This window comes from Budorcas taxicolor, chromosome 20 (assembly GCF_023091745.1).
Source record: "Budorcas taxicolor isolate Tak-1 chromosome 20, Takin1.1, whole genome shotgun sequence".
Classification (NCBI taxonomy): Eukaryota; Metazoa; Chordata; class Mammalia; order Artiodactyla; family Bovidae; genus Budorcas; species Budorcas taxicolor.
The window spans coordinates 3,955,114-3,978,044 of NC_068929.1; the positions used below are offsets into that span (position 1 = coordinate 3,955,114).

Consider the following 22,931-nt stretch of genomic DNA (forward strand, 5'->3'; position numbering starts at 1 on the left):
AGGTTCCCATATTCATAGTTTTAAGAGCTAGTTCCAGAAACTACACTAGTACAGTAAGCACTACTCAAATGTGGTTACTGAAAACCTGAAACAGGTTAAACTGAGTTGAGCTCTAAGTGTGAAGTATATGCTGACTTTGAAGACTAAGTAGCAACAAGCCTTTAAAAAACTCAAGATAACTTTTTAAATGTATTACATGTTGAAATGGTAACATACACTGCATTAAATAAAAACATGTAATTTAAAAGAATTTCATCTGTTTATTTTTTAAATGTGTCTACTAGACATTGATTTCTCATATTGATTTCTATTAGCACTGTTCAAGTACTTAGGAGCTCTGAGGCATTAAGTTGACTGGGATTAGAACCAAACCTATCTACCACTGTATGCTTACAAGCATTTTCTCGGGATTGTAATAAAAAACTGGAACCTTGGCAGCCTTCATCACAACTCATGTTCTTATTAGAAATACTTATTAGTTATTCCAGTCATTCTAGACTGTACAAGAGAAAAGCCAAGTCGTTCACTTTATATGAATTTTAGCAGGCAGAGCTTCAGGTTCAAGACAAAAAGTATGAATCATAGTCCCAAATTAACCAAAGTACTGATCAAATTAAATTTTATATACTTTTACCATTTCACTTCCTTTTTAAAGACAGCCCCAAACCTGTAACTGCTAACATACAGTTTGTCAAAAGTGTAAAACTTAAAGCTATCATTTAAAAGCAAAATCTTTTGTACAAATGCCCAAATCACAAAATTCTAAAATAAACAGATAGCTTTTGGCTGAAATATCTAGTCACAAAATGGAAACATTTAAGTAGAAAATGTTTAATCATTGTAATTTTCAAAATGACCACTGACTGAAATGAATTCAAAGTTCTAAATATTCTAAATTCTAAAAAATGACCTTCACATGCTTTCCCCTCTGAACGTTAGTATTATTCATATGTTCATGTCTACAGAGAAAGAAAAACTGAATTTTAAGTATTTGAGCACAAAACTTGAGAAATATCTTTATCAAGCAGCTCTTGAGAGTCAACTGAAAATTGTTCTTTATGGAGCAAACTGTACTGTAGACACTAGAACACTTCTTCCTTTCTGTAAACAAGTTTTAAGCTCTTCAGAGTACACCCAGATTTTCAAAATACATCCAGATTACATCCAGATGTAATTTAAGGAAGTGAATTATTTTTTCCCAATTTCCCCAAGTCTTTCAACTACCTAAAATCATCACTAACAGTCTCAAAAAACTTCGTTGAACTATTATTGGATCTCCAAAATGTTACTGCAAAAGTAAACATCTGAAAAAATTTATAACATTATTTTAAAATGGCTTCAAAATACAGAATTCCAAGGCAAACGGATATACACATTTTGGAACTATAATGTTTTTATTACCAGAATATACAATGATCCTTTCATAATTCTGCAATACTGCCTCAGATTCCCACAGTTTCAAAACCACTGTCCTTTAGATTTCCATAACATCCATTTAGAATAAATGATTTTGTTGCTGCTCATAAAAGAAGACAGTCTGTAGCTTTGATGCTTCAGACATAATTAAACAGAAATCGCTAACTCTGGGCCTAAGATAGATGTGGTGTAGAAAGAGCACAGAACCCTATCAATACACATAAACTACACCCCATTTGAAGCATCCTGGGACCTCAAGGAACAGGTTTTCAAGTAAGTAATTAAGCCACCAATTAAAAAAACATTTTTAAATGTACTGATAAACATGTAAATGTACTGATAATCAAAATACAAAAAATGCAGTATCCCCAATTATGTGGTGATTTCCTAGGGTTCACTCTGAAATTCCGGGTGATGTTTAACAACAGTATTTCAATTAAATTATGACATTTGAAAGAGGTTATACTTCTGGGGGTAGATTACATAAACATGCTTTTTGGGAGAAGATATGCTTGGAAAATAATAATGAATAATTAATATTTCCTTAACTTTTCTAAAATCACAGAAAAACGATCATCTTTAATTGCCATTTCAATAAGTTTCCACACAGGGTATGTTACTATCCATGTATTAGTAACCAAAACACACACAGAACAGACTTGTAACAAATATTCAGAATCAATTATTTTCATGAGTGAAACATCTCTGAGACTTTAAGATTCATGTTTGAACATACAGTACTGCAATGCTGGCTACATAAAATAAATAGAAAGTCTTTTTGAGAGGAAGCTCAATCATCAGAGGCTGTATTGCATTTAAGGATTTAACACTGTCTATATACAGAAAAAAAAGCAATCCAATTAGAAATATTTCATGTTACTGGAGCTCTCTTTTTAACATGGCAACATTTAGCAGCTTACCATTCTGACATTTAAAAATCAACAGGAAGAGTGCTACTCTTTTATCCTTTGGTTCCCAGTGAAAAATAACTCAATAATAATGCCTCTGGTTTTCAGTTCCTCTTGAATGACATTAGCAGAGATAAACCTGATACTTTAGCTGAAATTTGGCAGACCAAGAAGTGCACCGACCGCTCCAAAATATCCCTGTATAATTTAAAAACAATTATTCATGTAGTGCAGCTTTAAATTAGCATGTACTATTAACCATTATTAAAAACACATGTTTGGTATAATCTACTAAAGAACATCAATTCAGAAAGGATGGCTTCCTTGGGGTGTGAAGAAAGGTAGTGGCTACAATGCAAGGAACAAGGGGTTTTAAGCAAAGGTGTATGTTCTGTTATCCTGAAGATTTCAAGGGCATTTATGATCGTAATCAAACATCTTAACAGCTGACAGGCAGCTGGATGGATGCTTATGGGATAAAAGAACAGACAACTTATTTTTCTTAAAGCTTATTTACTGGCTGCTGCTCCACACAGCTTGTGGAATCCCAGTTCCTTGATCAGGATCAAACCCATGCCTGTAGCAATGGAAGCTCAGAAGCCTAACCACTGAACCACCAGGGAATTCCCTAACTTTCTAACAAAGGTTTATACACTTAAACAAAAAAAAAAAAAGAAAGCTACCAATCTGTTATCAGCTATTGAAAAAAAAAATTTTCTTAAAGCCTGTATTCTCAAGATATAGACCTTTGAAATACATAAACAGTGACTTCTAGATACTAAAGCTTCCTGGACTATTACTGCAATTCTGTGCTCTCCTAGCTTTTCCTAAGAAAGTTCCTTGGGCTCTGCTTGCCACTCCGACAGCACAGGGCATGGCAGGTGGACCCGCACAAGAGTGCCCGTTCTGACCTGTATAGCAAGAGTATGGCAATGACACATGGAAGCTCATGAGAGCAGAACAGATACTCAGAATCTGTATTATGAAGATGATTAATAAAGTATCTAACTGATCAGAAACAAACTAATTCAAGGTAAGTTTACATAATTCAAAACATTTTGTGAACTGATATTTGGTCAGGTCAGAAATTAACTGGATGTAGTGAAAGAAAAAAAAAACCTGAAGAATGAACTCCAAAAATGTTAACAGTGGTTGAGGTTACCTCTGGAGGTAGGGGAGAGGTTGTGGTGGGAGGAATAAGGAGATTTTCATTACTAAATTATATATATATTTTACTGTTCATATTTAACATTTGTTCTCTCAGGGAGAAAAAACAAAACAATTTAACAAATCCACTAAGTACAAAAGCAGCCCCAGAATTTAATGAGCTCACAGATCTGACACTGTTCTCTCTTGGTCAGAACTGTGAGATTCTCATCCTAAAGGGATGCCTGCAGGTTTCAGTGACCCCCACCCCCTAACGCAGCTGAAGTGTGGGAACCATACACTATTCAGGTAAATCACATTTTTATACTTTACTTTAAAAGTACCAGGCAAGGAACAATATATGAAACCTGTATACAAAAGCATGTATTAAAATTTACAAAACTTGATTTTTCATAGCATACCTCATGCTCCAGAAATAGCGCTTTTAGCTGACCTTTTGACCAATAGTCCAGTGCATATGCCAGAAGTTTCATTGAGAGAGTATTGACACGCAAAAAGTTTCCAACAAAGACAACTCTGTTTATTTTCTAAAAGAAAAGAAGAAGGAAAATAACTTGAAAAAAGGATTATCAGGTAGATTTTACAATACAATACAGAGGAGAGCTATATTTACAAATATAAACAATTACTACCTTTTATTAGTGCCTTCTACATTCCTGGTATATGCCTTCATAATTCTGAACACTTAAAAAATTATTTCAGAAGAAGTCACTACACTTGTCAAAATTCACAGAATGTACACTAAGAGTGAGCTCAAAAGTGAACTGTGGACTCTCAGTGAGTGTCAATGCAGGTTCACCAACTGCAACAAACGTACCAAACTGGTGCTGGACACTGATAGCAGGGGAGGCTGCGCATCTGAGGGGTCAAGGCTGAATGCGAACTCTGTACTTTCCACTCGGTTTTGCTGTGAACCTAAACCTGCTCTAAAAACTAAAGCCTAATCAAAACAGAAATGCTTTAGAAAGTCTCTAGCTGAATGATATAGAGACAGACTTGTTTTTGAAAATGGCTATAAATAATACATTTAGCAAAGAATGTAATTTGGAGAAACATTACTGATGAGATAAAAGGAGACAAACCAAAGAAAGTATTTCAGAGGTGTTTAATTTTTTAAAAAAGCTGTAAACTTGGTCAGCATGTTGCAGTTTATGCTCAGCAATGATATGAGAACTTTATCTATAGCACTGGAGATAACACTGACTGGAATACTGGCATAGCCATCCAATCCCCAGGGTTCCAGCATTCTCTGTACCCAGCCTAACCTATCATGTCACTGTCTAAGATTCTACTCATTAATTTGGTTCCTTAGGTACCTCTAAGATTAGAAAATCACTGATGGAGAAAGCAATGTTTGAATTTCCAGAACATCTGCATCTACTCTCACAGTAACATGTTTAGAGTACACATTTTTGCATACTGAATTTGTGAATAGTGTAAACTATGCCCTTAATTGGCTTCCCCAACGGCTCAATACAGTCTCTATACAGTCAGCAAAATCAAGACCGGGAGCTCACTGTGGCTCAGATCACGAACTCCTTATTGCCCAATTCAGACTTAAATTGAAGAAAGTAGGGAGAACCACTAGACCATTCAGGTATGACCAAAATCAGATCCCTTATGATTATACAGTGGAAGTGAGAAATAGATGTAAGGACTAGATCTGATAGACAGAGTGCCTGATGAACTATGGATGGAGATTCATGACATTGTACAGGAGACAGGGATCAAGACCCTCCCCAAGAAAAAGAAATGCAAAAAAGCAAAATGGCTGCCTGAGGAGGCCTTACAAACAGCTGAGAAAAGAAGCAAAGGGAAAAGCAAAAGACAAGAGGAAAGATAGACCCATCTGAACCCAGAGTTCCAGAGAATAGCAAGGAGATAAGAAAGCCTTCCTCAGTGATCAGTGCAAAGAACTGATCAGAGGAAAACAACAGAATAGGCAAGACTAGAGATCTCTTCAAAACAATTAGAGATACCAACGGAATATTTCATGCAAAGATGGGCTCAATAAAGGACAGAAATGGTACGGACCTAACAGAAGCAGAAGATATTAAGAAGAGGTGGCAAGAATACACAGAACTGTACAAAAAAGATCTTTGTGACCCAGATAATCACAATGGTGTGATCACTCACTTAGAGCCAGACATCCTGGAATGTGAAGTCAAGTGGGCCTTAGGAAGCGTCTCTACTAACAAACTTAGCGGAGGGGATAGAATTCCAGTTGCACTATTTCAAATTCTAAAAGATGATGCTGTGAAAGTGCTGCACTCAATATGCCAGCAAATCTGGAAAACTCAGCAGTGGCCACAGGTCTGGAAAAGGTCAGTCTTCATTCCAATCCCAAAGAAAGGCAATGTCAAAGAATGCTCAAACTACCACACAATAGCACTCATCTCACATGCTAGTATAGCAATGCTCAAAATTTTCCAAGCCAGGCTTTAGCAATATGTGAACCGTGAACTTCCAGATGTTCAAGCTGGATTTAGAAAAGGCAGAGGAATCAGAGATCAAATTGCAAACATCTGCTGGATCATTGAAAAAGCAAGAGAGTTCCAGAAAAACATCTATTTCTGCTTTATTGATTATGCCAAAGCCTTTGAGTATGTGGATGACAATAAACTGTGGAAAATTCTTAAAAAGATGGGAATACCAGACCACCTGACCTGCCCCTTGAGACCTGTATGCAGGTCAGGAAGCAACAGTTAGAACTGGACATGGAACAACAGACTGTTTCCAAACAGGCAAAGGAGTATGTCAAGGCTGTATATTGTCACCCTGCTTATTTAACTTGTTTGCAGAGTACATCGTGAAAAATGCTGGGCTGAAGAAGCACAAGGTGGAATCAAGATGGCTGGGAGAGATATTAATCACCTCAGATATGCAGATGACACCACCCTTATGGCAGAAAGTGAAGAAGAACTAAAGAGCCTCTTGATGAAAGTGAAAGAGGAGAGTGAAAAAGTTGGCTTAAAGCTCAACATTCAGAAAACAAAGATCATGGCATCTGGTCCGATCACTTCATGGAAAATAGATGGGGAACAGTGTCAGACTTTATTTTGGGGGGCTCCAAAATCACTGCAGATGGTGATTGCAGCCATGAAATTAAAAGACACTTATTCCTTGGAAGGAGAGTTATGACCAACCTAGACAGCATTATTAAAAAGCAGAGACATTACTTTGCCAACAAAGGTCTGTCTCGTCGAGGCTATGGTTTTTCCAGTGGTCATGTATGAACGTGAGAGTTGTGCTATACAGAAAGCTGAGCGCCAAAGAATTGATGTTTTTAAACTGTGATTTTGGAGAAGACTCTTAAGAGTCCCTTGAACTGCAAGGAGATCCAACTAGTCCATCCTAAAGGAGCTCAGTCCTCAGTGTTCATTAGAAGGACTGATGTTGAAGCTGAAACTCCAATACTTTGGCTACCTGATACAAAGAACTGACTCATTGGAAAAGACCCTGATGCTGGGAAAGATTGAGGGCAGGAGGAGATGGGTACAACAGAGGAGATGATTGGATGGCATCACCAACTCAATGGAGATGAGTTTGAGTAAACTCCAGGAGTCGGTGATGGACAGGAGGTATGGTATGCCACTGTCCACAGGGTCACAAAGAATCGGACACAACTGAGCAACTGAACTGAACTCAGTGATAAAGTGGTAAATGGCTCAGTGGTAAAAGAATCTGCCTGTAATGCAAGAGATGAGGGTTTAAGCCCTGGGTCAGAAATGGCAACCCACTCCAATATTCTTGCCTGAAAATCCCATGGACAGAGGAGCCTTGTGGGCTATAGGCGATGGGGTCACAAGAGGTGGATGTAACAGAGCAACTAAACACACTATTTCACGAACCTGTGACTTGGTGTCTTGTGGTGTATGGCCTTAATTACTTAATTACTTAATTATTACTTAATTACTTAATTAATTAATTAATTTGTCAGTGAAAATGGACCTGTAAGAGCTAATAAAAAAGGTCCCGGATTACTGTCAGCCCCCCAAAGTGAAATATTTCCCAACTCTAGGTTAAAACACCTGCTAGTAGCTCCCTCAACTAACTTACTACACTGTTATAAAGAAACTTAAAAGACAGAAGTCTGATTTTAAATTTAGAATAATTCAGAGGATTAATTCGAGCCTTTGCACAGTTGTCCTCTCTCCTGGAGCCTCCCTATCCCCAAAGATCTACACCCATGATTCTCTCACCTTCTTCAAATCTTTGCCTAAGAGTCACATTTTCAACAAAGGCTTCCTTTAACTACCTAATTACTTAGTAATTTGTCCCCTGCCAGTCTTCGGTCTACTCATAATTCTCTTTAACCTGTTTAATTCTTTCTTTTTTTTTTTTTTTGCTGCACCTGGCATGTAGGATCTCAGTTCCCTGGCCAGGGATTGAAACCACACTGCCTGCAAAACCCGCCAGGAAAGTCCCTAATTTTCCCTTTTAAAAAAATAACATTTCCTACCTAATACTAAGCAATTTACTTATTTACTGTATCACTAGAACAGCTGTAAGCTTCACAAAGTCAGGGATTTTTGTTTTCTTCACCAATTTACCTCAAGTGCCCAGAACAATACCTGGCAAATGATACTCTGCAAATATTTATTCAATGAATAAACGAAAGAGTGAACAAATAAAGAATTCCTTCATAAAGTACAATTTCCAGCTCATTTACAACATATTTGATATTTACAAAAACTAAATGGGCATATACACCTACTACATGAAGACAGAATTGTACAATCTTCTTTAAATAAAAATAACCCAACTATGAGGTAACTCCAGCAGTACATGCTTTTCGTAAGAATCTACCACTCAAACGTCATGTGAAGAGCAAGCCTCAGTGCCTTCATAGCCCTGTACAATGCTGCTTGATCCATATGCAACAAGGCAGCACTGTAAAGAAGCCGAGGGCAGCAAGAAAACCTCCAAGTGCGCCACTAGTCAAACGCAACGTTAACAGGAAGAAAACAAGAAAACCCACACTTTCAATATTTAGTTGCCTCAAAATGTTTTACTGTTTAGGGGGAATCTCTGTTCTACAATTTCAAGATATTTAGGCCTTATATTTCTGAAAAGGTTGCTGGATAAATGTAAATATCTCTTTGTTCTAATTTCTGATTTGAATGATCTGCTACTTTGTTTAAATGAAGTATCACAGTTGGGTAGGTAACATATATATTGGTGTACCTTGGGATTTAATGGATTAAGAGATCTAAATCCTAGAGGCCTCCTTAAGAATCCTGCTACATGCACAGAAAACTCCAACTCACATTTTTCATGTAATTAAAAAAATTTACCTCATTAACAGCACACATTCGTGCTATAGAACCAATGTTATTGGTGATAGTAACTAAAGTAGCTCTTGCTAGATCTTCTTTACTAACAGATTCTCGCTTCTCCTTATAAATCATATTCCCAAAACTGTAGAGAAATGAAAAACAAAATCAAATCTGCTGATTAACAAGCAACATCTCATACATTTTGGAACTATAGCCTACAGGTAAATCTACACATGTGCAAAATAAGGAATACATGTACAGTTACTTAATGACCCAATGAACTGCACACAGCAAACACTGGGAACAACCCAAACATACATCAAACTGATCGTCACACAATTGAATACCATGAAGCTATTCATAAAAAAGAGAGAGAAGGAAGGAGGGGACACAGAAAAGGGAGAACAAAGAGGAAGATGGAGGCAGAAAAAGAAGGAGAAAGAGAGAGGAAAGGGAGCAGGCAAACAGACTAGGAACTACTACTGTTACAGATGATACAACCATCCCTCTTATCCATGAAGGACTGGCTCCAGGACCCTCCTTGGACACCAACATCAATAGATGCTCAGGTCCCTTGTACAAAATGATGTAGCATTTCCATATAACCTATATATATACTTCACATCATCTCCATATTGCTTAACACAATATAAGCACTATATAAATAGCTGCCTGGGCGCAGTAAATTCAAACTGTGCCTTTGCCACTTTCGGGACATACTTTCGGCCTGAGGGTAGCTGACTGAGTAGGTGCAGAACCATGGTGGGGGCCGAGCTGTATGTGGTATGCTAGAAAATGCTATAGAATGGCACTTTACTGCTAGCTTCAAAGTGACCTTTTATAAGAGGAGGATAAGGATATATATTTGTATTTGCAAAGAGAAACACTAGAAGTATACTCAAGAATGAATAAAAGTTTCCTGCAGTACACTGAGGGAAGACTTCGTAATGTAAATTTAATTTTGAAATCACACAGAACTGAACTGGGTACAAGGAAGGCCCCTTACAACTTCGTGATACACTGCTTTCTAAAAACTAAGTAAGCAAGCTTAATCACAGTGTAAATGTTAAACTTACCTAGATGCTACAGCCCAACCAGGCAGACCAAATCTTTCATAATCTCCCCCGTAAATATCACGGACGAGTTTGTCAGCTTGTGTGCTGTCACCTTTCGATGCCATTTCGAGAGCCTCTTCAAAACTTTCACAGCCAGTTAACAAGCTACATAAACCCAGAAAGGTACCCCCTCCAAGGCTAAAGAAAACAAACAAAACGTGGTAAGTTGCATTTATACACTGTATTCTTTCACCAATGTAAAAGGATGGAGCACTCACTTATTCAATTAAACACATGAATAGAAAACATTTACTAAACCTAAGAAAAATGCAAAGCAAAACCAAACTTATCCGATCAAAGAGTAAACCAAAGGAAAAAAATCCTGTTGCGGAAACGACACGACACGGACACCTTCTGTGTCTCATGTCTTCACCTGGTACCGCACACTGTAACTGCTGAAAATGCACATCTCTGTGTGCATGAAAAAGGAGCGTTTATAAAAAAGGTTAGCACCACACAAATTAAGAGGAAAATTGTAACTCTAAGTCAATACACAAACATTTATATGACTCTGAAATGAATACAATGAGATCATTTAAAGACAGAAATTAACTTGGTTCTAATACTCTTTGAATATGCTCATAAAATGAAATCACATTTCTCTAATCCTTAAAATAAAAACCTTTGCTCCTTTAATCTCAGCTCAATTTCTAACAGGTTCTACTCCTGAATCACTGTTGGAATCTAGTTAACAGACTGAATTTCTATCTTTTTGAATTGACTTAAGTAGGTAATACTTCCCTGTAATTCTCTGGCATAGAGTTACAGTGGAGATAGATTTTCAGTCACCATAGAAATAGAATACTAATTAAATTTAAGTACCATTCAAATAGGCGTACTATATTGCTGAAAGTTTTCCTGGGGACTTCCCTGGCAGTCCAGTGGGTATGACTCTGTGCTGCCAAAACAGGGGCTGTGGGTTTGTTTCCTGGTCTAGGAGCTAAGATTTCACGTTATACCGAGGCCAAAAAATAAAGTGTTCTCCACTCCCACACCCTCACTGCCATAAAACCACCTAATTTAAGAATCCTAAAATCTATCTTCCTCAAGTTTCCTTAAAAGCTGATAAAGTACATACTAGAATCATAAGGTAAATTTAAAAATCTCATTTCACATCTGTATTTCAGGTATTATAGAAAAGAAAGTGAAAGTTGCTCAGTCATGTTCAACTCTGTGACCCTGTGGACTGTAGCCTGCCAGGATCCTCTGTCCATGGAATTCTCCAAGAAAGAATACTGAAGTGGGTAGCCGTTCCCTTCTCTAGGGGATTTTCCCAACCCAGGGACTGAACTGGTTCTTCTAAATTGCACTGCAGGCGGATTCTTTACTATCTGAGCCACCAGGTAAGAGCTCATGTTAAATTCATCCTATTGAATTAATTACAAGGCTGCTAAATACTTCAACTTAAAAAAAGAGAAACAACTATTCTTTCTGGCTACACTGGGTCTTTGCTGCTGCGTGGGCAACACCACAGCGGGGACAGTGGGGTCTCCTCTCCAGCTGCGGTACACAGGCTCCTCACTGTGGTGGCTGCTCTTGATGCAGAGCATGGGCTCTGGCGCGCAGGCTTCAGTAACCGCGGCTCCCAAGCTCTAGAGCACAGGGTCAATAACGTGGTGCAGGGGCTTAGGTGCTCAGCAGTATGTGCGATCTCCCCAGATCAGGGATCAAGCCCATGGTTCCTGTATTAGCAGCTGGATTCTTTACCACTGAGCCACCAGGGAAACCCCAAATACTCTGTACTTTAACTATGAATCAAATAAACATGTGGTAAAACTTAGGCTTAAATATATCTATATAAAAATGAGAAAAATGTTTTGGAAAATAAAAGTATTATTGGAATCATTCCAGATAACTAAGTTCACGCTTCATTATGGAAATTTTAATGACAACTGACACTAACCAAATGCAAACATTTCATGATTTAAGTCTACACACATGCCTTATAAAACAGCACTATCTGCAACACTGTAGCATTTACTTACGTATCTACATTTCTAGCTACTGCACAATACACTTTTTCTGATGAAGCTACCATATGTATACATAGATAGAGTTAGATTTCACAGTTTCTAAGAATAAAACAATATGAATGCTGCTCTAAGAACAAAAATGCTACCACCTTGTTCCGGTTACTCGTTTATAGTTGTCTTTGGAATGGACTGCTAAAATACTGACTCCCGAACCAATGTTCACTACCAGGAGCGGATAGGGATCATCCAGGTTAAAAGGCATCTTTTGGCACCTCTCAGGTTCTGAGGCATTAGCAAAATAATAGCACTCTGCTTGTCCATTGAAACTGACAGAATCTATATACAGCAAGCCCTTCACAAGGCAGTCAAGTTCATCCAGTTTGTGCAGGTGGAGGTTTCCAATCTGTAAACAAACCCCAAAAGAAGTTTTATAAAGTGAACAAAGGATAGCACTCAAAATACTTAACTATATAATTTTCATGTACTTCACAAAGCTTCAAAACCAGCTACAACCCCAGCGTTTTTATTTGTTTTCTTTTGTAAGAGATTTTGAAGCCCCAAAATCTCTCAGGGGCTTCATTTAGTCCAGTCGTTCTCAGGCGTGGTATACTTCTAGAGGCATTCTAGAAATCTGTCGGGACATTTTAGTTTTCACCAAGATGGGGAGGAGGGAAGAATCAAACTAACATTTAGTGGGCAGGGACTTGGGTGGGGTACCAGATATCTGGAGTGGGCGGGCAGTTGTGCAAAACAAAGAATTAACCCTTTTTCTGCATTATCTTTGAACATTCTGACATACTTTTGTTTAGACAGTAGTAGGAAAATGTTTTTGATAACCTGAGCCTATGTAAACAAGTGTTTTATCTATCTATGTGTGTAAATACATGGTATTTTTTACACCGTTTTAAATACATCCTAAATTTGCAAGGAATGCAACCGTCATATAAACTAAGAAGTGTTGCACTTTTGTTTGGAACTTTATCTTGGGTTGTTTAGCATCTTGGAGAGTTATATCACAATAGCAATACCACTTACATATTTGATTCTCCAATAAAACATGCTGTATCCATCTAGCATGTGTGGCTTTAGAAATTAAGATCTATGTACAGGCATAAGTGGGTGCTCAGTTGCTCAGTCCTGTCCGACTCTTTGTAATGGCAAGGACTACAGCCCACCAGGTTCCTCTATCCAGGGGATCTTCCAGGTGAGAATACTGGAGTGGGTTGCCATTACTTTCTCCAAGGGATCTTCCCAAACCAGGGATCAAACCTGTGTCTTCTGCGTCTCCTGCACTGGCAGGATTCTCTACCACTGAGCCACCTGGAAAGCCCGAATCTATGTCCACACAAGCATCTAAATCTAACTACTTCATTATGCCCTCTCGTGTGACCCTACCAGAGAATCTACCTACTTCTACTTACCAACATACAAAATTAATCAGTTATACCTTAATTTCCTATCTTTATATTATAGTTTTGGTACTAATGTGAAATTATTAAATTCACTTTTGATTAGTAAAGAGTAGATTATATTTGTTATAGAAGATCTCAGCTTTGATAATGCTTTCCCATTCTTTAAGGACTTATCAGGTATCACTCCTGAGGATACTTATCAGGTATCCTCCTTGAGTTTCCATGGCATCTCTTTTCATAGCAATAGTATTAATTATGATGCACTGTACTTCTATTTGTAATTCACTTAACCATGTGGTCCAGAAAACTGAACTCTTTGACAGCCTAGTCTGTGTCTTATTCCTAGCTGAGTTCTCAGTGTCTAGCACAATAACCTAACAAATACTAGATGCTCAAATAATAGCTTAGTAAATGACTGAACACCAACAAAAACAAATATTATAAAACCTCATCACTAGAAAATACTAATATTTCTTTTAAGAAAAATTAGAACTCTGTAATTTGGATACCAGTATTTCCAATGGCTTGACAACAGGTGGCTTCAAGGACACTCCTTTTGGCAAGAATACTGGCAACCATTAAGTATCACACATCCAAACAAACTGGTTTCAAATTCATGAAATTTATGGTCAGATTACTCAATAAACTGAATACAAATCAGTACTACTCATAAAAATTGTTAGTAAAAATGTACAGACTTTTAAGCTACCCCAAACTACAAGGTATTCACTTCTGTGAGCCACATAAGTGATCACTTATGCTCTATTAATAGATTTTTCTTACATGAATTTGAGAAATTCACAGGCGTATTTAAATGGTCTTCTTTCACTTTTCACTTTCATACACCGGAGAAGGAAATGGCAACCCACTCCAGTGTTCTTGCCTGGAGAATCCCAGGGACGGCGGAACCTGGTGGGCTGCCGTCTATGGGGTCGCACAGAGTTGGACACGACTGAAGCGACTTAGCAGCAGCAGCAGCAGTGTGCATATTTTCAAGAAAAACAAATTTCAGTAAATCTAAGTATCAACTTTTTAATCTTTGTTCTAATGGGAAGGACTGGAAGTTTGGCAGACCACTAGCACAGAAATCAATGCTTGCATAATCCTCTTGCCACATCCAAATGACACCGCCCCCCCCAACTTCAAGACTGGAATGTGGTGGGGTTGATGATATAAAACACAAGAAAAAAAGGGGTAACAGGAACTTCATTCAGGTGCCTATTAATCAAAACATACAGACTTCAGTTGGAGTCTGGGAAGATGGGTGTCTTTAGGAGAGATGACTAGATTAATACTCAAAAAACCATGCAAACACAGAATAATAATATGAAAATATTTCAAGCTCCATTTATATCTGGCTTTGCACACTACCAAATTCACTGGAGTCTATGTCTACTGTAACTTTGTAGCAGTTTCTAAGCTTACCAGATTTTACCAAATATTATGTACAACAGGCCCAAATCTGGCCTGTATGAAGGTTTTTAAATGCTCCAATCAAAAGTAAGTCATGTGGAATGGATAAATAAGTTGTACATATTTACAATGGAATATTACTCAGCCACAAAAAGGAATGAATTTGATCAGTGGAAGAAGCACAAGCTGGAATCAAGATTGCCAGGAGAAATATCAATAACCTCAGATATGCAGATGACACCACCCTTATGGCAGAAAGTGAAGAGGAACTAAAGAGCCTCTTGATGAAAGTGAAAGAGGAGAGTGAAAAAGTTGGCTTAAAGCTCAACACTCAGAAAACGAAGATCATGGCATCTGGTCCCATCACTTCATGGGAAACAGTGACTAACTTTATTTTTCTGGGCTCCAAAATCACTGCAGATGGTGACTACAGCCACGAAATTAAAAGACGCTTACTCCTTGGAAGCAAAGTTATGACCAACCTAAACAGCATATTGAAAAGCTGACACATTACTTTGTCAACAAAGGTCCACCTAGTCAAGGCTATGGTTTTTCCAGTGGTCATGTACGGACGTGAGTTGGACTATAAAGAAAGCTGAGCACTGAAGAATTGATGCTTTTGAACTGTGGTGTTGGAGAAGACTCTTGAAAGTCCCTTGGACTGCAAGGAGATCCAACCAGTCCATTCTAAAGGAGATGAGTCCTGGGTGTTCATTGTAAGGACTGATGTTGAAGCTGAAACTCTAATACTTTGGCCACTTGATGTGAAGAGCTGACTCATTGGAAAAGACCCTGATGCTGGGAAAGATTGAGGGCAGGAGGAGAAGGGGATGAGAGAGGATGATATGGTTGGATGGCATCACCGACTCAATGGACATGGAAGTTGGTGATGGACAGGGAGGCCTGGCGTGCTGCAGTTCATGGGGTCACAAAGAGTTGGACACGACTGAGCAACTGAACTGAACTGAGTGAGGCAGATGAACCTAGAGCCTGTTTTACAGAGTGAAGTAAGTCAAAAAGAGAAAGACAAATATCATGTACTAATGCATATATATGGAATCGAGAAAAATGGTACTGATGTATCTATCTGCAGGGTAGCTATACAGACACAGACAGAGAGAACAGACTTGTGTACACAGCTGGGGAAGGAGAGGGTGGGAAAAACTGAGAGAGCTCCAGTGAAACATGTGCACTGTGCGTGTGTGTTGCCTCTGACTCTTTGCAACTCTATGGACCACAGCCTGCCAGGTTCCTGTCCCTGGGATTTTCCAGGCAAGAATACTAGAGTGGGTTGCCATTTCCTACTCCAGGGGATCTTCCCAACCCAGGGATCGAACCCGTGTCTCTTGAGTCACCTCCACCGGAAGGTGGATTCTTTACCATGCCCGTGTGAAATAGACAGACAGTGGGAATTTGCTGTACGACACACGGAGCTCAACCTGGTGCTCTGTGACAACCTAGAGGGCTGGGAGGGAGGCTCAAGAGGGAGTGGACATATGTATACCTATGGATAATCCATGCTAATGTATGGCAAAAACCAACACAACATTGTAAAGCAAATATCCTAACAAAAATTAAAAAAAAAAAAAGGGCAAGTCAAGAATATATATTTCCTCTGTATCAGCACAGAGAACCAGTCCAAGGAACATACCAGACAGAAACCAAGCCTCATATTTTAAAAACTGAAGAGAGCGGGTATCAATTTTTGCCTCTGAGTGAAATACCTACTGTGCGAAAATCTTTTTCAAACTTGTAAGCACCACCTCCTGTAGCACATAGCACCGTGTGTAATGTTGAGAAGTTTTTATCTCTTCCCATTTGGATAAAAGTAGGCAGGTCCTGGGTTGGAAATCTGATAAAGTGCAAGTTCCCTCTCCGGCCAAAAAGTGTTAAATCTTTCAGTTCCAGGTGTACATCCCGAATACCAGTGGATCCATACGCGACATTAGAAGTCAAATATTTCCGGATACTTTTTAAGCTCTCAACTTCTTCTTGTTCTTCCTCTGCTGTGATATCAATAGGTTCAAAATATGATAGCTTTACCAGAGTTCCCCCGATGTCCATGCCAAACCACGGGAAAGCTGTGGATAAAAAATAAAAACATATATCTTGATTTTGGAAATGCAAATTAGGAACTAGTTAATTAGCCACAAACTTTATTGACTGTGAACCATCCACTCAGTCAACTTATGAGCTAAGACACATCTTCCATGTACAACTCACCATTTTCCCTTCAAAGTATTACTCTGTGCATTTTCTAAAAAGCCTGAAACCTAGGGTTCCTGGATCCCAAGGACCATTTAATTCTTGCTCCGTGACACCTAGAGGGGTGGGAGGGAGGCTCAAGAGGGAGTGGACATATGTATACCTATGGATAATCCATGCTGATGTATGGCAAAAACCATCCATCACACACCTGTCACAGGTAGGCATCTCTTTTCATTTACTGTATACTTATCATGTGCTCCAGGAGATTAAGACAAAAAATAGGACCAATTTTGTCTTATTACAGTAATATGTCATCACCTTTTGAAAATGTTTCTAAAAAGATTTTAATGTAATAAAATTGGTCTAGAATCATGTCAAGTAACCTAAGAGCAAAGAACCTTTTTTCTTTGCTCATTAAACTTAAAATAGGCTTCTTTAAGGGCCTCTCGTTAATGAAAATTAGCTGTTGATAACGTTGAAGGTAAACCTACCTGGAGACAGGCACACGTGGGTAGGTAGCATCGTCTGGACTTGGGACTTGGTACTCTTACTAACTGGGCTGTATGTATGACACTGGAAAAACCATCAACCTGTCAAAACCTTAGTTTCCTTAAGGTCTCTTTGTCTTCTCTGGGATCTTAATCAGTATGACAGTGAATGAAAACTAATTTCATAGTTAAGATACATAGATTACAAAATGCCTAACAGCAGGTATTTAACAGTTCATTATGTATAGGTTCTCAAGGATAAGTAGTTCCCTCTAAAATTCTACTTTGTTTCTTAAGCATTCATATTTGCTTGATATGAGTGTACCATTAGAAACTGGGAACATCAATTCAATGAGAAAGGGTTCCATACATTTCTCTATACAGGCACTATGCTTTTGTCACCCATAGATTTGTATAAACAACTCAGATGCTGAAGAAACTAAATTTTCTCAGTTTTGTCAGGTGGCTAGCAATGGAGGCCATCTTAAATAAGTAAAAAAAAAATAGAGTCAGCTCTTAAAGGAGGGGTAACTGGAGACGCTATAATGCAGAGCATGACGTTTTAGTAACCATAACATACAAACTAGAACATGATAGCTCCCTGCTTTTCTGCACAGAGATCCCTTCAGTTCAGCAGAGTTCTAGAATTTATTTTCTATTGCCAGAGAAGCAATCACCATTCAAAAAGTATGGAGGAGGCAATCAGAATACAGAAAATTTATGATCCACTCCTTTCATTCTAGTAAGTGATCTAATTGCCAGTGCCATTAAAGCAAATATTTAAGCTGGTTACTCTGTCACTAACCAAAGTGAGAGGGAGAATGGCCACGGAATTAAACTTTATTTACTTGCAAAAAAACTACAAAGTTAAGTACAACCACAGGCCTACTGATAGTTCCAAGAGGTAAGAAAAATATCACTTTCTAAAGAAACCAGGCAAATCTCTCTATCAACAGCTTTGCTGCTTCTAGCCTAGGGACAGGTTAAAAGTAGGTTACAGTGCAAAAGCATCCTACTTGCTACATATAGCCTAAGCATTTCTCATTCTTTTGGGAATAAAACTCTCCACTGTCAAGGTGGAAAAAAAAAAAAAAAAGAACCAAAATACACAATCTATAAATATAAATAACTCCTCTGATGATGGCAAACATCACCTTCTCCAGTCTTTGAGCATTTCCTAGAATCTCTCAAGATCTGTTTATGTGACCCTCCAAAAAACAGGAGTTTCTACTCTATTTCTGACCTAAGCCCAAGAGAACTGCTCTATCAGTCCCTCGTAAATAACAAAAATATCCAGAACCACCTTAAGCAGAGTGCTACCTACCAGGCAGATTATGTATGCCGAAGAAGAAAACTGAATGTCTTTTCAGATAATTAAAGAGAAGATATTCTAGCCACAAGGGCAGACTGTTTATTTCCAACACGCTGTGCAGGAGTTTCCTAGTGGCCTACTGGTTAGGATTCCCAGCTTTCACTGCCTTGGCCAGGGTTCAATTCCTGGTTGGGGAACCAAGCAAAGCAAAAAGCTGCTTGGTGTGGCCAAAACTAACTAAATAAAGTTTGGTCTTTCGTTAAGTGTTGGAAAGGGTAGGGGAGAAGCATTAAAGAGCTATTTAATTGCGACTGGCCACATGCAGATTTTAGCCCAAAGGGATACTATGCCAAACTAGATTTAATTGTTCTTTAGCAGAAAGAGAAGGCAAAAGCTGAAAATGTTCAAAACATTAGTGGATTACTTTAAGGAACAAAATTCTAAACTGGATACGTGCACTAGTAAATTCCAGATATGACTCAAGTTCTTGAATAAAAGGCATTTCACTCTTCCCAAGAATCATTCCAAATAAAAGTGCTGTTTTAAAACAGACTAAGAAAATAAACCATTTTCACAGCTTCAGTATTATAATTCCTCAGACAAGCTTCAGAAGATATCCCCCGTTTTGATAAATTACTTAAATCTCAAGGGATATCAGAAACTATCACCTTCAACTGCACCTTACCATCTGAGGTAATTCTTCCTAAGTAGTGACTCAGTCTATAAACAGGCCAAATTACACAGAAGCAAACAGTACACATATGCTACATACTTCCCTCTGGCCTTGACAGAACCTTCAGGTATCTGACTGCTTGGATCAGCAAAGCACGCATACAAACCTACACTGCACCACATTATAATATGTATAGAAACGGGGGGGGGGGGGGGGGGGCACGCAGGGAGGACGGACTGTACTGGGTCTTCACTGCGGGCTGTGGGCTTAGTTGTCCTGCAGCAGGTGGGCTCTTTTAGTTCCCCAACCAGGACAGAACCTGGGCCCACCACAGTGAAAGTCCAGAATCTTAACCACTGGACAGCCAGGGAATTCCTTTATATATGAAACTTTTATTATCACCTTGTTAATCATGTTGCATGCCACACAGGTAACCAAAACGAAGGCTGACCCCTAACTTAGAAAGTCATGTGAGCTGAGACACAGAGGACCACCACTGCTGAGATGTTTATTACCTATGATTTAAGTAAAGAGCACAAGTAAAGGTAAAGCAAATATTGCCACCGTTTTGGTTTTAGCAAAAGATTTTCATTAATGTTTCACTTCATCCTTCCCCTGGAGTTAAATTAATACACAATTTCAAATGCTCATCCTTTAGTTATACAATCTAGAGGATGAATTCCTTTTCTTCTTTTCTGCTTAAATACATGCATGTGGTTTATAAGCTGGTATATTATTAGTGATGTATCAAAAAAACCCAACGTTTTCTAACACTTATCTAACTGTTAAGAAAGTGTGCTACACCAAAGTCACTTGCTTAACTGGTCTGAGACACACACTATGCGTTATTAGTGCCCCTCTGAGGAGTAAACGCAGCGCGTGGACACAGTGCCTTACATACCAGGTGCTCACTAAAGTTATAATCAAGGAAAGAAGCCCTACACAAGAACTCAAAAACAAAACAAAATACATATTTCTTTAGCTAACCTGAGTGGTTTGAAACATCAGAAATACTGTCCAGGGATTTCCCTGGCAGTCCAGTGCCTAAGACTCGGAGCTCCCAATGCAGGGGGCAAGGGTTCCATCTCTGGTCTGGGAACTAAGACCCCACATGCTGCGCAGCTTGGGCCAAAAAACAAAGAAAAGAAATAATACTTTCCAGATATATATATATATATATGTATGTATTTATCCGCAACAGTTCATAGTTGAAATACTTTCTTTGCCACCACACAAAAACAAGATGTTCTTTTATTGTAAAGAACTGAGCAGACAGTAAAGTCATCTTCCGCATATTAGAAACTGGAAATGTTATTTCAGGCTTCTAAATCATATTAACTGACTTTTTCAGCATAATTAGTGGTCACAATGTACCACAATGTAGTATTAAGTAAATTACTTCTAAAAAACTAGGTGATCTTATGGTTGCCAGGGAAGAGGGAGAGGGATTCCTAGGGACTTTGGGATGGACACATACACACTGCTATATTTAAAATGGATAACCAACAAGGATCTACTGTATAGGGCATGGAATTCTGCTCAATGTTATGCGGAAGCCTAGATGGGAGGTGGGTTTGGGGAAGAATGGCTGAGCTGCTCTGCTGTACACCAGAAACTACCACAACTTTGTCAGTGGGTTATACCCCACTACAAAAAGTTAAAAAATAAAATTAAAAAAAAAAAAATAAAAATAGGTATTAGTCCTCAACTTGTTTATTTTATAAACCCTAAATTATCATCTTTGCTAAATATGAAACACCTTTGACAGAGATGGTATCCACACCTGATTACAAGTTTGCCCAATCTAAGTAATCAAACCGTTGTTGTGGCAAAAATAAAATACCACAGGGTCAGAATATATGCTTGTCATGGTTAAACCCACTTTCCTAAATGGAAATTCTAAAACAAGGTGAGAAAACCTATGTGTTGAAGGAAGATGTCCAACTGTTCTACTTTACAGTACCTGTTTAAGATTCATTTGATTTAGCAAATGTTAAATTAGAAGTGTTTGTATATTACTGTCATTAAAGCCTTCACATCACTATTTTATACACTGATGAAGGAGAACTCTTTATCTACCATTCTTTTAAAAAAATCACTGTTTAAAAACTGTTTTAGGGGACTTCCCTGGTGGCTCAGTGGCTAAGACTCTGCACTCACACAATACAGCAGGCCAGGTTCAACCCCTAGTTGGGAAACTTGAGACCCAGCTGCAATTAAAGACCCAGAGCAGCCAAATAAACATTTAAAAAAAAACAAACGTGTTTTAGTTGGCAGAAACTACCAGATCAGAAAGGTTTGTGCTTCCTTAAGTATGCAGACTATGCCCTACAGGTGCAAAAAAAAAACAAAAACCGCAGGACTATGAGTCAGGAGCCCGAGGGCATCCAACCTCATTTATCACAGAGTAGGTCGATGTAGCCTCGGAAAAGTTACTCCGGTGCCCTGTAAGTTCAATTTCCTCAGCATTAAATTAAAACTAAATTATCTCACATTTAAATGACAATAAGCAGATTTCAGAGTGCTTTGGAATGTTGACTCTCCACGGAGGTTTTCAAAAACCGGAGGGGCGGTAAAAGGCAAGATCGTGCTCCGTTTTTACAGCAAGAGATTTCCTAGAACTGTTAGGAGAATCACACGACACCGTAAAATGGCAAAATTCCAATACAATTCTAAGACAGAAGCATGCATCCCGTATTCCTAGTGGCCCTGAAGAATGGATTTCAAGTATGACAGTCGCTGAGTGATTAAATAAGGCATTTATAGAAGTTTTGAATAGTCTAAAAATAAAACGAAGCAAATAAAAGCGACCTACTCTTTAAATATGGGGGAAAAAAAATTTAAGTACATGCTCTATAGTCTTAAAAAATCTCTGAGTAGTCACCAAAACATTCTTAGAGGTCTGCTCTGAGTGGCGGGAATACTGGTAGTTTTGCTCTTTTAACAACCATGAACTATTTGTCATTCTAAATAAAAGCACATTACGGTAATCACCCACCGGTAGGTTACACACACGTGTGTTTAAAAGCTCTAATTATAACAACAGTGACAACTCCCGGGAACCGTGGATTTCAAAGGACACAAGCAAAAAAACTCAGAGAATTAAAAAAAAAAAGTTATAAATGTCCCCGCGCAATTTTACAGCCGTGACCACCAGTTTGCAGCTTTACTTCAGAGGAAGCTGGGAGCGCCGACTGGTAGCTCTAATCTTGCCTGCCAAACCCCGAAACAAGAATTCCCGCTTGCACCTCCCAGATCTCAGGAGGAAGTGCGAGAAAAGGCCAGGGGGGCGGCAAGCTCTCGCCAGCTGAGCTTAGGGGGATGGGAAGAGAGCCTGGAACCGGGTGCTGAAAACATCCCTCCGCCCCCATCCCGCGCGCGGTGCCGGCGGGAGCAACCCGTTTCGAAGCAGGCCGCCCGGCCAAGGGCTTTCCAGACGCGGCCTGACGTGCTCTCCCAACCCGACGAACCCAAACCCCCATCTTACAGGGTTTCTTGGCATCCTTGATCTTCATGGCGTCTGCCTGAGGGGCGAGGGGTAGCCTCCGGTCCGGCGCGCGGAGGGCA

At 38.9% G+C, this 22,931-nt stretch overlaps 1 protein-coding gene across 1 annotated transcript; it reads right to left on the bottom strand.

The window, feature by feature from the left end:
* Positions 1-2,283: 2,283 nt before the first annotated feature.
* On the bottom strand, positions 2,284-22,931 carry PANK3 (pantothenate kinase 3). Its single transcript, XM_052659215.1, has 7 exons — positions 22,852-22,931; positions 16,412-16,764; positions 12,008-12,261; positions 9,847-10,023; positions 8,789-8,912; positions 3,893-4,018; positions 2,284-2,522 (listed from the first exon to the last, which is right to left on the bottom strand). The coding sequence occupies exons 1-7, from the start codon at positions 22,877-22,879 to the stop codon at positions 2,472-2,474; spliced, it is 1,113 nt and encodes a 370-aa protein (XP_052515175.1). The 5' UTR covers positions 22,880-22,931; the 3' UTR covers positions 2,284-2,471.